Here is a 15,850-nt window from a genome sequence, read left to right on the forward strand (position 1 = left end):
CGAAAGTTTAAGTTTACTTTTATAGTATTACTATTAGTCTGCAAAAAATAATAAGCCGGATCCAATTCAAAAATTAAGGAACAACGCAATCATCAACATTAACTGAAATAGAAAATTAGATAATTTTAGCTTATACCGTCCGTTATACATAAAACGCGCATGCGAAAACGTATTCTGCACTTGCGCACACGCATATGCGCAGACGTAAAAGGTCTTACGTGCACACATAAAGGCCTATGCACATGTGTCAACGCGGCGCATGCGCAGAAAGTTTTTAGCTTTGAGGTCCGGATTATAGATCATTCCGGATTATGGGTGTCCGAATTAACGACTTTTGACTGTATTATTAATTATAGCTAGATCTTTGAACATTTTTTCCATACAAGGAATAATTAGAAAATAAACACTCAAAGTGGAACTGTTAAAATTATGCTCTGTTAAGTTAGAATACAGCGCCATCTGTTGGATAAGTAGAGAAATTCTCACTTGGCCATCTGGATTCGGCTAAGCAACATGCCAGAGCATGTATTAGATCTGAATAGTTAATTACTGTAAATAAATTAGTTAGTTCTTTTGCTATACAGTCCACTTATTAGTTTAGAATCACAGTACATGCTCTATAGCAGGGTTGCCACTCAAACAGGAAAATGAAATTCCCCGACTTTTTTCAGGTGTTCCAGGTTTTCCAGGTGTGTTTTAAGAAAATTTAGTCTATCCGCGTAATTGCACATTGGCTGTGCAAATGTCTTTTTTTGCAGACATTTTGTAGCTAAACGAAAGAAAAATCTATTTAATGATTTTTTAAATAAATTCAGGTATTTTATATTTATTTAGTACAGTCAAAAGTCGTTAATCCGGACTTGTCGGGACTTCGGCGATTCCGGATTATAGATCATCAGTTTAAATCTAGTAAGATGGCATGCAGAAATTACAAAATTAAAAATATGAAACCGTAATTTATGAAATAAAGAAGAATTATGATCTAAAGGGTATCAAAATTTACAAAAAGAAAAAGCTTAATATTTATTTGTTTACTTTATTAAACATTTCCTTCAATGTAAGTTGCTTCGTTTCATGTGATAATACTTTCTCTTTAATTCTATTAAACAGACATAATTTCTTGTTTAGTTACAAAGTTCCGCTGTTCAAGTCCTATAATTGCTGTGTTGAGAATACCGACTAATTTGTCAATCGAAATGTTTTCGTTTCCAATAACCTCTGGGTCACTTTCTTCACTATCGGAAGCGAATTATACACTGACGAGGAACTTGATTTAAATCATATCAAAGACCGGAATTATAAACCAAATAAAATAAAAACATCTGCCCTGAAGATAAGGATAGTGCTGACAGATCAACTTCCAATCCGCCCCGTGAAATTGATAAACAGATTTCGGATCTCAAAACATACTTTCGCTTTGTAGATACAAATTACATATAAGTAAATATATATTGGAAATTCTATTTGACATAATCTTTATAATCTAATAATGACGTTTCTGCCCCCCCTCTGCCGCAGAGCAGCGTGAAATTGATAAACAGATTTCGGATTTCAAAACATATTTTCGCTTTGTAGTAAATATATATCGGAAATTCTATTTGACATAATCGAAAGTTCAAGCTTACTTTTATAAAATTGCTCTAACAGTCTGCAAAAAATAATAAGCCGGATCCAATTCGAAGATTAAGGAACAACGCAATCGGCAACATTAACTGAATTAGATAACTTTAGCTTAGCGTATAACTCCGTTACAATTTAAACGCGAATGCGCACAAACGTATTCACAGCCGTAAGGGTCTTACGCGCTCACGTAAACGCCTGTGCACATGCGTGAACGCGACGCATGCGCAGAAAGTTTGTAGCTTTGAGGTCCGGATTATAGATCATTCCGGATTATGGGTGTCCGAATTAACGACTTTTGACTGTAGCATACATAAGCAAAAAATATGTGTATTAAATTTCGTGATGGTATGTCATCATACTGCTAGAATTAATTTCAGGATTGTGCCAGAGAAAATTTCCTGAAATTTGGAAATATTTACTAAGGTTGCTACAAGGAAATTGCCGACGAAATGAAGGCTCTGGAGGGCCAAGGAGCACAAATGGGAGACAAAAGAGGATGACTGTTCGCCAGGCCCGAGCAGCACCCAACGGTACCTTATTTATGAATTAACATGACTTCAGTCAAAAAAAAATTTTTAACAGCATCCAAAAACTTCCTAAAATTATCTGAACTAGAATCTGTATAGTGGCATCGCCACATAAATTCACAAAATAAGAGTAAAAAATATTCTTTGAGCAACATTCGACAATACGCATTTCCTTCCTACAAACAGCACACCTAATAATGGCTACTAAGTAAACCTTCATTTACACATCAGCCAAGTAATGCTCTTATTTCCTTTCTTTCCAAATCATACAGAAACTTCAAAGGCTGATCTTTGGAATATACGTGGTAACTGGTAGTTTGGCGACATTTTGGAGGCGATAAAGGTTACTACCTAGGACTTTGGTAATGTGAGAAGTACTTAGTTCCGATTACGCATTATTTTGTTTGAGGGAAATGAGAGATCATGAGATATGTCATGTGACATTAATGGACGAATTACAGTTCTTTAATTGGAAAAGGGGGGAATTTGGAAAACTGTAGAACTATATTATTTTGTATTAAGCTTCTTTGTGTGTTGTGTGAAATAGTGCAAGTGTGCGTGCCATGTAATGAGGATTCTGAAGATTATGTAAGTTAGTATTTTTAATCATTTGAGGATATTATTTTTATGCATTGTTCTAAATGTAAGGACTAAATAAATTAATATGATATTATTGGAAAATTGTTATTAGCAATGATTTAGTTTAAAGTAATTAGGATTGTAATCGAATTTTTATTAATTTAATGTATGTGCTTATTTATATTTTAAGTAGTGTTTTTTAATTTAATGATCATGATTTTGTGAGTTATATGTTTGTAGTATTTTGGAATACCTTCGAGTAGAATACCTTGATTATTTTCATGTATTTTCGTGAAATTTTTCTAATTTATGTGAAAAAAGGAGTGTACATGGATATAGTAAAGAGTGTGCGCAATGCCATTTTTGTGCAATTCTGGGATTTTTTTTAAGTAAAAATAAGTCGACTTGTACATGGTTTAGTGATATTTTAATTAAATGATAGTTATTTTGTGAATCTTATGTTTGTAGGAATTTGGTATAGATTTCAGTTGAAGTAAACATGCATGGAAGTAATTTAAGTATTTCTAACCATTTCTAATGTTTCCGGTATGAATTCGTTGGTGACGTTTATAATATAATAGATAATTTAGAGGTAAATGTTTTTGGATATTTTATTTATTTTAAACGTGGAAATGTTCATCCTTTGGAAAAGGTATATACATTTTCGTGATCAGGTTATTTCATATATGTGCTTTTTACCGAGTTTAAATATTCACAGAATTTTTTTGCATTTTCGTGCAAATTTTTGTAATTTATGGGAAAATAGCAGTGTAGATGGATAAAGTTAAGAGTGTGTGCAATACCATTTTTGTGCAATTCTGGGATTTTTTTTAAGTAAAAATAAGTCGATGTGTAAATGGTTTATGTGTATGTGCTATTCTGAAAAACGGGCAAGGAGTTTGCGATTGTGCACTTTTTCCAAATTTTGCAGTTAATATTTGTCATGATTAAGCAGTTTTGTTACATAAAATTTCTAGCATAAGTGTAATTCGGCTAGTAGATTGTTGGAAAAAGTGTTCAGTAAATAAAAAGAAAAGAAACATGTCTTTACTTCGTGAAGACAAAATGGCGGCGGGGGAAAAAAAATAGAGGGTTGCTGTAGCAGTGTTAGTCGCTAAATTTTCGCCAAAAAATCGCCAAGTTACCATAATCCAAAGATCAACCACTTAATTAATCTTACCATATTCAGCTATTTCTCCATCTAAACCACAAAACAAGCAATATACTTCCTAACCAAAACACATCGACATTACCAATTTATTGCAATCATGGAACCGATTACATCATAATACGGTTTCCATAACATTCAACTACTCAGACTACCATAAATGAAACAACAACTTGGCGATAAATGAAACAACAATTTCATGATTATACAAGGAGTACCCTTCTCTCTACTCTATCCGGCTGATTTCTACCTGAAGTTAACAAAATTCGGTTAATCTTTGGATTATGGTAACTTGGCGATTTTTTGGCGAAAATGTGGCGACCAACCCTGCTACAGCAACCTGCTAGTTTTTGTTTGGAAGCCGTTTTGTTTTCACGAAGTAAAGGCATTTTTTTTTTTTTTAACTCAACATTTTTTTTCAACAATCTGCTAGCCGAATTACACTTATGCTAGAACTTTTATAGAACAAAAGTGCTTAATCATGACGAAGATTAGATGCGAAATTGGGACGAAGTGCAGAATCGCCCACTGCTTGCTGCGTTTTTAACAATTGCACATACACAGTATCATCCATGTACACATCGACCTATTTTCACTTAAAAAAACGGCTGATCTTTGGAATATGGTAACAGGTAGTTTGGCAACATTTTGGAGGTGATAAAGGTTACTACCTAGGACTTTGGTAATAATGTGAGAAGCACTCAGTTCCGATTACGCGTTATTTTGTGTGAGGGAAATGAGAGATCATGAGATATGTAATGTGACATTAATGGACGAATTACAGTTCTTTAATCGGAAAAGGGGGAAAATTTGGAAAAATTATTTTGTATTAAGCTTCATTGTGTGTTGTGTGAAATAGTGTTGATTAATTTTCGGATTGCATGGAGCTATGTAAAGTGAATTCTAAATTTTTAATATGTAATAATTAATAATAAGTTGACTACAGGATTTCGGATTTAGAAATTAGCAGTAGTACTGCAGCCGATTGGAACTCTTTCTGTAGGGAAGTGTGCGTGCCACATAATGAAGATTCTGAAGAAGATTAGGTAAGTTAGTATTTTTAATCATTTGAGGATATTATTTTTATGCATTGTTCTAAATGTAAGGAGTAAATAAATTAAAATTGTATTATTGAAAAATTGTTATTAGCAATGATTTAGTTTAAAGTAATTAGGATTGTAATCGAATTTTTATTAATTTAATGTATATGCTTATTTATATTTTAAGTAGTGTTTTTTAATTTAATTATATTTTAATTTAATGATCGTGATTTTGTGAGTTATATGTTTGTAGTATTTTTGAATACGTTTGAGTAGTATACGTTGAGTATTTTCATGCATTTTCGTGAAATTTTTCTAATTTATGAGAAAAAAGCAGTGTACATGGATATAGTGAAGAGTGTGCGCAATGCCATTTTTGTGCAATTCTGGGATGTTTTTTTAAGTAAAAATAAGTCGACGTGTACATGGTTTAGTGATATTTTAATTACTGTATATACCCACGTATACGTGGATACCGCGTATAAGTCGACCCCCCCACTTCGACATAAAAAATTCGTAGAAAATAAGACACCAGTGTGTAAGTCGACCCCCCACTTCCGAAATCGATCGAGAAACTTCGAAAAAAAATTTTTTATGTACTACATTTATTCAAAATCATCTGAGGGAAAAAAAAAAGTAAATATACGATAAAAAATACCTTGGTAAATAAACAAAATCAGAATCCTTCTTCTAGAATTTGTTCCGGAAATCCTAGAATTCTAGAATTAAAATTCTAGAATTTGTTCCGGAAAAGATTCGCATGCGTAAAATCTATCTGCATTTCCCCTTTTTAAAAGTTAAAAGAAATATTCAAAACTGTTCAATTATTGCGTGGGCTATTTTTTTTAATTTTGACGTGTATGCCTGTTAACAAAAGTATTTCATGAATGAACAATAACTATCATAAAGACTTATACATACGTTTTATCGAAACTTACTCTAGTTAAAGTATGAAACTGTGTGATTAGTTCGTCACATAATTTAAGTCATGAAATTACTTCAAGTAAGTGACTTATTTGATAAGTCGTCCCATTTGAGTGCGGGAAGAAAACAACTGCATTATATAAAGAAATTTTTGAACTTCCGATTATTTTAATTTTTAATGGCCCTGCGTATAAGTCGACCCCACACACACACACACACTTTGAAGTCTTTTTTTTTTTTGTCCAAAATATCTCGACTTATACGCGGGTATATACGGTAGATGATAGTTATTTTGTGAATTTTATGTGTGTAGGAATTTGGTATACGTTTCAGTTGAAGTAAACGTGTATGGAAATAATTTAAATATTTGACACTAAGTATTTGTAACTATTTTTAATGTTTGCGTATAAATTCATTGCTGACGTTTATAATATAATAGATAATTTAGAGGTAAAAGTTTTTGGATATTTTATACTTGGAAATGTTCTTTCTTGGAAAGGGTATATACTTTTTCGCGATCAGGTAATTTCATATATGTTCTTTTTACCGGATTTAAAGATTCACAAAATTTTCATGCACTTTCATGAAATTTTTCTAATTTATGAGAAAAAAGCAGTATACATGGATATAGTGAAGAGTGTGCACAATGTCACTTTTGTGCAATTCTGGGATGTTTTTTTAAGTAAAAATAAGTCGACGTGTACATGGTTTAGTGATATTTTAATTAAATGATAGTTATTTTGTGAATTTTATGTTTGTAGGAATTTGGTATACATTTCAGTTGAAATAAACGTGTATGGAAATAATTTAAATATTTGACACTGAGTATTTGTAACTATTTTTAATGTTTGCGTATAAATTCGTTGGTGACGTTTATAATATAATAGATAATTTAGAGGTAAAAGCTTTTGGATATTTTATTTATTTTATACGTGGAAATGTTCATCCTTGGAAAGGGTATATACTTTTTCGTGATCAGGTAATTTCATATACGTGCTTTTTACCGAGTTTAAAGATTAAGAAAATTTTCCTGCATTTTCGTACAAATTTTTGTAATTTATGAGAAAATAGCAGTGTAGATGGATAAAGTTAAGAGTATGTGCAATGCCATTTTTGTGCAATTCTGGGATTTTTTTTAAGTAAAAATAAGTCTACGTGTAAATGGTTTATGTGCATGTGCTATTCTAAAAAATGCGCAAGGAATTTGCGATTGTGCACTTTTTCCCAATTTTGCGGTTAATATTTGTCATGATTAAGCAGTTTTGTTACATAAAATTTCTAGCATAAGTGTAATTCGGCTAGTAGATTGTTGGAAAAAGTGTTGAGTAAATAAAAAGAAAAGAAATATGTCTTTACTTCGTGAAGACAAAATGGCGGCGAAAAAAAAAAGTAGAGGGTTGCTGTAGCAGAGTTGGTCGCCAAATTTTTGCCAAAAAATCGCCAAGTTACCATAATCCAAAGATCAACCAAAAACACATCCCAGAATTGCACAAAAATGGCATTGCGCATGTTCTTGACTTTATCCATGTACACTGCTAGAGTCCTAGCTAGTAACCTTTATCACCTTATCAAAATGTTGCCAAACTACCTGTTACCATATTCCAAAGATTAGCCCAGAATTCAATTGATGCCAATTCTTGATACCACAGACAGATAAAACAAATAGCATTGACGGAAGGAAGACGTTGGTCTTCAAACCATCTTTTGGTTCTCAATCCTTTTTGTTTCCACAGCAAGAATGTACCGTAATTTCCGGAAGAAACGCCGCGGCGTTTACGTGTTTAAAACTCAAATTTTCAGCGGGTGTGGCATTTCTACCCATGCGACGTTTAGGTGCACTAAAAATAAAATATTTCCTATGATGGTCATTGTACATAGTTTGGATGGCCTTGTCATTGTGCATAGATTGGTGCTGTTTCCACACAAAAGACCATTCAGTTGCTTTTTGCGAATGTTATTTTGTTTACATTCTTTCCCTTGAACAGACCTACATGCCTTATTCACCCTAAACGAGATCTCAGAACAATAACATTCTTCCCCCTTTCAAATCAACATTCTCATCAGTTTGAATAGGCTCTCTCCTCTGCCATTTGATGAATCTTTCAGGACCCATCCTCTTTCCACCCTTGCCTTTTCTGAAATTTTTTTCAAAGGCCTCGTAATAATGAACTCTGACGTATTTCCCCTTCAGCATGAATGGATTTTTCTTGGCATTCTGCCAAATACAGATCCCATCAGTTAGGGTACAAGTACTTGTTGGATAGTTTTTAATTAGGGAGCGGAAAATTTTTGAAAATGTCTCTAAACGGCACAGAAGCTATACATTTCTTACCTTTAATTTATTTTTGAGTTATGGTTTCATTTCATGCATTTTTCTTAACTGGTATGTCATATATCAGTACTTAGGTTGAGTTTTTGCATCTATATGGCCCACGACGATGTCACGCGCAATTTAATCTATTGCTGCGTTTCTGTGTAATTTTAATTTTTTTCCCGCCATTTTTCTCGAGTGCGGCGTTTACGCTGATGCGGCCTTTCTTCCAGAAATTACGGTACTTACAGGAGCTTCATTTTAGTCAAAAGTTAACTTCATCAGATGATTTCGAGAACAAAGTATATTGCTATGAATGATTCCTTTATCCTGATGGAATTTTAAGACAGCCTTCTGGTCATTAGGTAATTGACAAATTGTGTAATCAATTGTGCTAAAAATAATGACAAAATATAGCAAAAAATAAGAAGTGATGATTATTTAAATGAGAACTAGAAATCTTGACCCACAACATTTCAAACATAAATAGAAAATAATCAAAATAACAAGTGGCAATATTTCAAATGAAAACTAGAAATCTCGATCCACGATATTTCAAATGATATAATTCTTGAGCTAAGATATTTGATGTGTTGTTGTAGCATTGTTTTCTTCTAATTTTTTCTTCATTTTTAACTGACACCACTCTAGCGGAATAGCACCCTTTTATCACATTATGAAAAAGATATTTAAAATTTTTTACTGCTTTTTTCTAGCTACTGTGTAGCTTTGTTTGGTTTTAAATCAGAATTTTACTTTGAGAAACTTCGTTAGGAGAAAAGTTGTTTTCCATAACCTACGGATGAACACATCACCTTCTTGATATTTAAATGAACACAGACAAATACTAAGTTTCATACTGCAAGTAAACTAAAGTAAATACAGTGGTCTTAAATGGATTTCAAGATTAATCAATGCTTATTAGTAATACATGTCCTTTAAATTTCAAATGAAAATTCTCACATAGTTAACACAAAAAAAAAATTATCTGTTTTTAAACGAAATAATGGAAGCACTTCCACAGAGAACCTGGTAAATGTAAACATCGCCCAACTTTGGCGATAATAGTTTAAACCTCGTAACCCAGCAGATTCATCCTGTTTACTTGTTCGATAATAACGTCAGCTTTTTCTGGTAAAAGATAACAGCTTTTTAAAAATTCACGACAAAAAATAGTTTTATGTCAAAAATAAATTTAATTAAATCTGTTTCATATCTCCATGCTTAAAGTGATAAAAAAAATGGAACAGCAAAAATTTTTTGACATTAATATAAGTTATGTTCTGAAATTCCAAATTAGAAATAAGCATACCTTCAGTACTAGTTTTAATTACCCAACATACAGAAACAAAATGTTTTGTAATGTTATTCTTAAAAATTTCGCTATGATAAACGAAAGAGACGTTCACATACATTGGTTTCTCAGAAAACATTGCCTAAAATTACCAATCGCTAGTTTCCAAGAACGGAAACTGATGCATGCGTAATATTTAACAAAGTATAGGCATTATATTAATCGATTAGAGAAATCCACTTTAAAACATGCTTCATACCTCGAATCATCAACTACAGTATCACCAGCCATTGCTCTAGAAACAATATAAAACTTCGAATATCCTTATTACACGTCGTAAATCCCAAGCAACACTAACCAGCTCTTCAGACGCAAGCCAAAGAATACGTATCGTTACATAGACTTTCTTTGCGCAAGCCTCGCAAGTAGATCAAAAGTACTAGAAGCACATTATTGCACTATTCAAGGAAGTTTTTTAGTTTGTTGCCCAATAAGCATTGGGTTGGAGTGATGCAATTCCTGAGGAAAGCTTCGAAACTACTCTCCTTTCCATAAATTAGGATTGTAATGCGATCTACTATTAAAAAATTAATATCTAAGGAGAAAATTCTCAGAATTTTAGAATTTTTTTTTCTGAATGAAACGTTAGGGAAAAATTTTTAATTTCGGCTGTGAAATTTTTTAATTAAAGACGGTATTTTCACCATACATATTTTTAGATATTTCTTTCTGTTTGCAATGAATGACTGAAATTTTTAGGAGTTTTTAGGAGAAAAAAAAGTATGAAAAATTAATTTTATAAGTAATAATAATTCTTCAAAAGACGCATTCCTAATTCTTCCTGAAGATATTTACGAGCAATAAAAGTACGTTAGTATTTTTATTAACTAAAAAAACGATAAACACAATAAATTATTATCATTCATTAATTAATTACTTTAATTATTATATTTAATTTTGGTAAGACTCAATATAAATGTTTTGAAGAATGGTTGCCTCACCACGTTTCCTGCTCAAAAATTTTGATCGTGAGAATGCAACGAGAATGTAAAAAGTAAATGAAACTTCTAACGCTTACAAGTATTTCTATTTTGTGCACGTTCTTAATATTTCAAAAGTTCAAACACCATATTGTCATATAGTTTAATAACATAAAGTTTTCCGGGGAAGCCGTCCAATCGGTATAGTGATCAGGGAAGCTGATTGCGATGCCGAAGGGCCTAGGTTCGAATCCCGGAGAAGGCATGGGTGTAACTGTCCGTCCCTTCATAGAAAGGTGATGATGAACCACCTATTAGGTGCCTCCATAATAAAGAGACCACAACATCTGGCCTTGTATAGATTAATGGACTGGGTTACATTTGTAATTGTTCACAATCTGCCATTGGGAAAAAAAAAAAAAATCCGGGGGATTCTCAGATAACCGGCACTTGGCGAGGTTCCTGAAATCGCGCTGGCGATAAGCGCCCTAACCCAAATGTTAACAAAGATAGAAGATATTTTCTTTCAGTATGGTTGACACTTCGCGTTGGGTGTCGGGACCAAGAGGTCGTGACTTTGTAGATAAATCTTTGTGCTGATGATCTCATGACTTTGTCAGTAGACGCTGTTTAATTATTTTCTAAATAAATTAATTACACTTGTAATTAGAATAAGATTATTTTATTTTTATACAAGAAAATTACAGAATACGCTCCTTATCCTCACATTATCCTGTGGTGATGGCGATAAGGAGCGCGCCTTGCGCCCTCGGATAAGTGTGGCAACCCTAGAGAAGAAGTTTCTTACGAGTAGCGAGCACAGCGAAACAGGCAGGCTGTCGGGCAGTGTGCGCGAAGTTCCGAAATAAAGCTTCCACTACACCACGAAGGCACGCTAGGAAAGCGGGAGAAATACCTTATATGCTTTTGGAAAAGGTTACAATAAATTTGGACCGAGGTATCAATCATCGAATACGAGTTAATTTCTTTCGTTATTTTTTCTTATTAAAGGGATTTATAAAAAGATATGCTAAGGTAAAGGTGAAAATTTTCCCAATATTTTTAAAGAATAAATTAAAAATATATTTTTGCTTCATGAATTGAAACTTTTACGATGCATTTTTACACAGTAAATAAGTATAGAAAAAGAAAGAGCTGGGGGAATTTGTTGGATTAGAAACTCGGGTCGAACTACCAATGTTTAGTGACTTTCCCGATTGATCAAAAGATCATTTGAAATTAGGTATTTTTTTTTTTGTATGCAAGTAAAGGAAATGCGCTGAACACTGGTAGTTCGGTCCGAGGTTCAAATCACGCGAACGGGCTGGTTGCATGGGCGTTTTCGTGGTTTTCCCCATGTGTAACGTGTATACTAGCCAGTTTCCCTTAGAAAGTCCTCCACGAAGGCATCCCTCCCCTTAGGCAGATAGCCCTCGTGTGCTTTGCCATAATTAAATACACCATATTAAATACACCTTTTAATCGTTAAGAAAGCATTGCAAATTATGTTTTAAGCTGGGAAAATACAGCGAGCGGCCCAGGTGTGAAAACCACTGCCCACTGGTAACTCGTTCCAGATTCGAGCCCCTCGAACGTATTGGCTACGGATTATTTTCGTAGTTTTCCCATCTGTAACGTGGATACTAGCCAGTTTCCTTTAGAATGCACCTCACGGGCATTAATCCTTGCCGTGAAGTACCTAACGACGGAGCACGAAATGAGTAATTAAATAAAAAATAAATAATCTGCAAAACAACTTTAAAAATTTGATCTCCTGTCTGTGATGAAAGTTCATATTCCTGTTCTTTTATTTATTTTTTTTTATTTATTTATTTTTTTTTTTTTTTTTTGTAGTCCAAAGGAGTAATTTGCTCACAAGGACTATTAATTTCGTTTTGGGATTTTGCGTCGAAAACTTTAAAAGGCTGTATCACTTTTTAAATCGTTGCCACCACATATTATTTCCCTGTATTATATTTAAAGAAATTAAATAATGAAGAATCTGCATAAAGGTACGTATGTTTCTCGCATTGTGATAAAACAACGGTACCTAGAGCCATAAAAATTTCAATAACGTAATCTTCCGTAGAATATGGGCATGTGGACGCCCTAATTTGAATTTGAAATTTGTTTTGTTATCGATTTCATATTTTGCAACACTTCAACGAATTTTTGATTAAAAAAACTAAACGATTTAAAAGCTAGCAGTGGTAACACTCTAAGAAGGATTTAAGAAAAAAATTTTTTTTTGTTTCCATAGCGCGAGACTGTGTATCGGAAGGACCTTCTTTCTCAAACACTGTTATTAATAACGTAATAACACAATAATTAATAATGCAATTAAGACCGAAAATTTTCTTCACAATAAATTTTACGAAATAATTATAGATGCTTCTTTATATGTAATTTCACTCATACAAGGCAATCCACATTATCTGGGCTAATCCGGATTTTACACTTTTCGGGCTAATCGGGAATGAAAACGTGATTAAACAAAACTTAATTATTACAAAACGTGTATAAAATATTTATCTGGGCAGACAGTAACGCGAGTAATGAATTCAGATTTAAATAATTTTGTCGCTTATGATAATTTCCCCTTTGCAATACATAATTTAGCGTGCTTTTAAGTTATTCACCCAAGGTCAATATTTCTTTCGGATCAAGACTGTTTCGGTCCTGTTCTTATGGCGGAAGTATTTAAATTATTTTCATACGTCTGCTCTAAGAATCAAAATATTTTGAAAATAAGTACAATGCATAATCAAGAAATGATTTTTTTTCTATATCTCCATAGAAATATTTAAAAAAAAATCTAATCTATATTTGCCATTTGCACAACCTATTGGATATTTGTATTAAATATGCACACAAAAAATATTAGATTAAAAATTGGTTGCCATTTTAATTAGCAAAATCTAAGTTATAATACTTTATGTGTGTGTGTAATTAGGGCAAAGCCTCGAGGGCTATCTGCCTAAGAGGAGGGATGCCTTCGTGGAGGACTTTTTAAGGGAAACTGGCTCGTATACACGTTACACATGGGGAAAACCACGAAAACGCCCATGCAGCCAGCCCGTTCGCGAGATTCGAACCTCGGACCGAACTACCAGTGTTCAGCGACTTTACCGCTCGGCCGCTGGTGTGGCCCTATAATACTTTAATTCTAAAATTTAGTGTGAGATTTGGCCCTGTTTGAGATTGATCAATTTCGTTACGTCTGGTCTGAGTTCGATTAGTTTTAACCATAAATTAGGATCCAATTTTAATTTTGTTCTGTATTTATTTTTCAAGTACAACATGGAAGAAATGGTCTAGTGGTTAGCGTCGCTGACTGCCGAATGTCCCGGGTTCTAATCCCGGAGATTGGAAGGCATGGTAGTTTGTAAATGTATAGTGTCGGTGCGGCATGGCGGCAGTCTAATTATGCGGCGAGCCGAAAGTTCTCTCGTGTAGTTTGGTGGAAAGGGAGAGGGTAGGAGACACTCGGACCCGTTCCCCCGGTGTGCTCTCCATCAAAATTTGGGGCGGACCGTTCCTTGCCACGAAGTATTTCGTACGCTTGGGTTGATATTACGGCAGCTGAGCATAAGTAACAACAACAGGAGTTAAGCATAAGTAACAACAACAGGAGCTTTCAAGTGATACCTGGGAACAGACCGCCCTCTTAGCATGCTTTTGTGGTGTAGTGGTTATCACGCAACCGTATCCAGCTCTTATATGCCTTCCAGTAATTTCGAGAAGTGGAAGGTACAGTCGGTCACAAAAGTATTCGAACACCCGTACCCATTCAGAAAATTTACTTTTCCGTTGAGAAACAAAATTGTCTCCAGAGTCCATCTTGGTTCGATAGAAAAAAAAAACAAAAGGATGGCTCATGTCCAAAATTGGCTAGGTGCATGAAACAAAATACAACATGACCTATCTGGGTGAGATGGGAAACAAAATGGCTGCTCACGTGATCCATTATTGCGCTCATAGAAAACGCAAAGTGTGGCTGCGGCTCATCTTGGTTCGCGAAGAGTGAAAACCCAAAACGGTCTGTAGTGTCTATCTTTGTTGGATGAGAAAACAAAAGGATGGCTCATGTCCAATTTATTTAGGTGTGGGAATAAATATAACGTGACCTATCTGGATGAGATGTCTCCAGCGATCCAGTATAGACTTTTTCCCCATCTGCAATAGGTGACATCTATAAACAATTTTATTGAAATCTCCTCGAAATATAAGAAACAGCTAGCTCGTGAAATTGTAAGGTATTCCCAAAAAATTCCACTTCTTGAAGAAAGAAAAACATCCTAGATGCAGATGAGGTAGAGAGAGAAAAAGCATGTTGCACTATGGAGAGCCCGCACGGTTCTGAACAGAAAACGTGGAATGCATTTATAGAAAAGAGTTGAAAGTGAAAGTAAAAGCCGATTGCAAATTTTTCACTTGGTTGCCGACTGGGAAAAAATTTTCAGAGCTCAGAAAAAAAATTCTGAGATGTAAAAAAAAAAAAAAAAAAAAAAAAAAACTTTTTGTTAATTTTTATTATGTCTTCTAGACATGATAAAAATTAACCCTACCCCCTTTTTGTGTGGGAATGTTGTCTCACTGTTTCTAAAAATAGACCATGACTCATTCTAGGAATTATATGTTTTAGAAAGGATGAGTCATGGTCTTTGGGTTTCTCCATTCCAAAGTAAACAAAGTGAAGACATCAAATTAATAAAAAAAGGAAGAGTTTTTTTTTTTTTTTCCAGTTCTGGAAATATTCTTCCCATTCAACAGCCAAGAAATATTTCCAGCCAATACAATTTCATTTTTAGTTTCACTTTCAATTCATTTCTTATATCTATAAGAACATTTCATGTTTCTGTTCAGATCAGTGTGGGTTGTTCAAGACGCAGCAACTCTACTCCATCCCACAACCAGGAAAAAAACAGCCCACTCAATCGCTGAAATGGATTAAAAATAAATTCTTTCATACATTTTTAAACCTCAAGAGTGTTAGCTGTCATGGAAAGAGCCTTTTTTTCCCCTGAGCTCTAAGAAAATGTTTCCCAGCAGACTCAATCGCTGAAATGGATTAAAAATAAATTCTTTCATACATTTTTAAACCTCAAGAGTGTTAGCTGTCATGGAAAGAGCCTTTTTTTCCCCTGAGCTCTAAGAAAATGTTTCCCAGCCCACTCAATCGCTGAAATGGATTAAAAATAAATTCTTTCATACATTTTTAAAGCTTAAGCGTGTTAGCTGTCATGGAAAGAGCCTTTTTTTCCTCTGAGCTCTAAGAAAATGTTTCCCAGCAGACTCAGTCGCTGAAATGGATTAAAAATAAATTCTTTCATACATTTTTAAAGCTTAAGCGTGTTAGCTGTCATGGAAAGAGCCTTTTTTCCCCTGAGCTCTAAGAAAATGT

The 15,850-nt window shown here is 33.8% G+C and overlaps 1 protein-coding gene across 1 annotated transcript in view; it reads right to left on the reverse strand.

The window, feature by feature from the left end:
- The window catches only part of AspRS (aspartyl-tRNA synthetase), a 72,511-nt gene extending 62,539 nt beyond the window's left edge, over positions 1 to 9,972 (reverse strand). The window contains exon 1 of the mRNA XM_085827075.1: positions 9,726 to 9,972. Within this exon, the coding sequence (XP_085683201.1) occupies positions 9,726 to 9,757 (32 nt within the window). The 5' untranslated portion in view covers positions 9,758 to 9,972. The remainder of the gene's footprint in view (positions 1 to 9,725) is intronic.
- Positions 9,973 to 15,850: the final 5,878 nt, after the last annotated feature.

The sequence above is a fragment of the Stegodyphus dumicola genome, chromosome 11 (genome assembly GCF_044657685.1).
Source record: "Stegodyphus dumicola isolate Sdum_Otavi_A_Nest chromosome 11, ASM4465768v1".
Lineage (NCBI taxonomy): Eukaryota > Metazoa > Arthropoda > Arachnida > Araneae > Eresidae > Stegodyphus > Stegodyphus dumicola.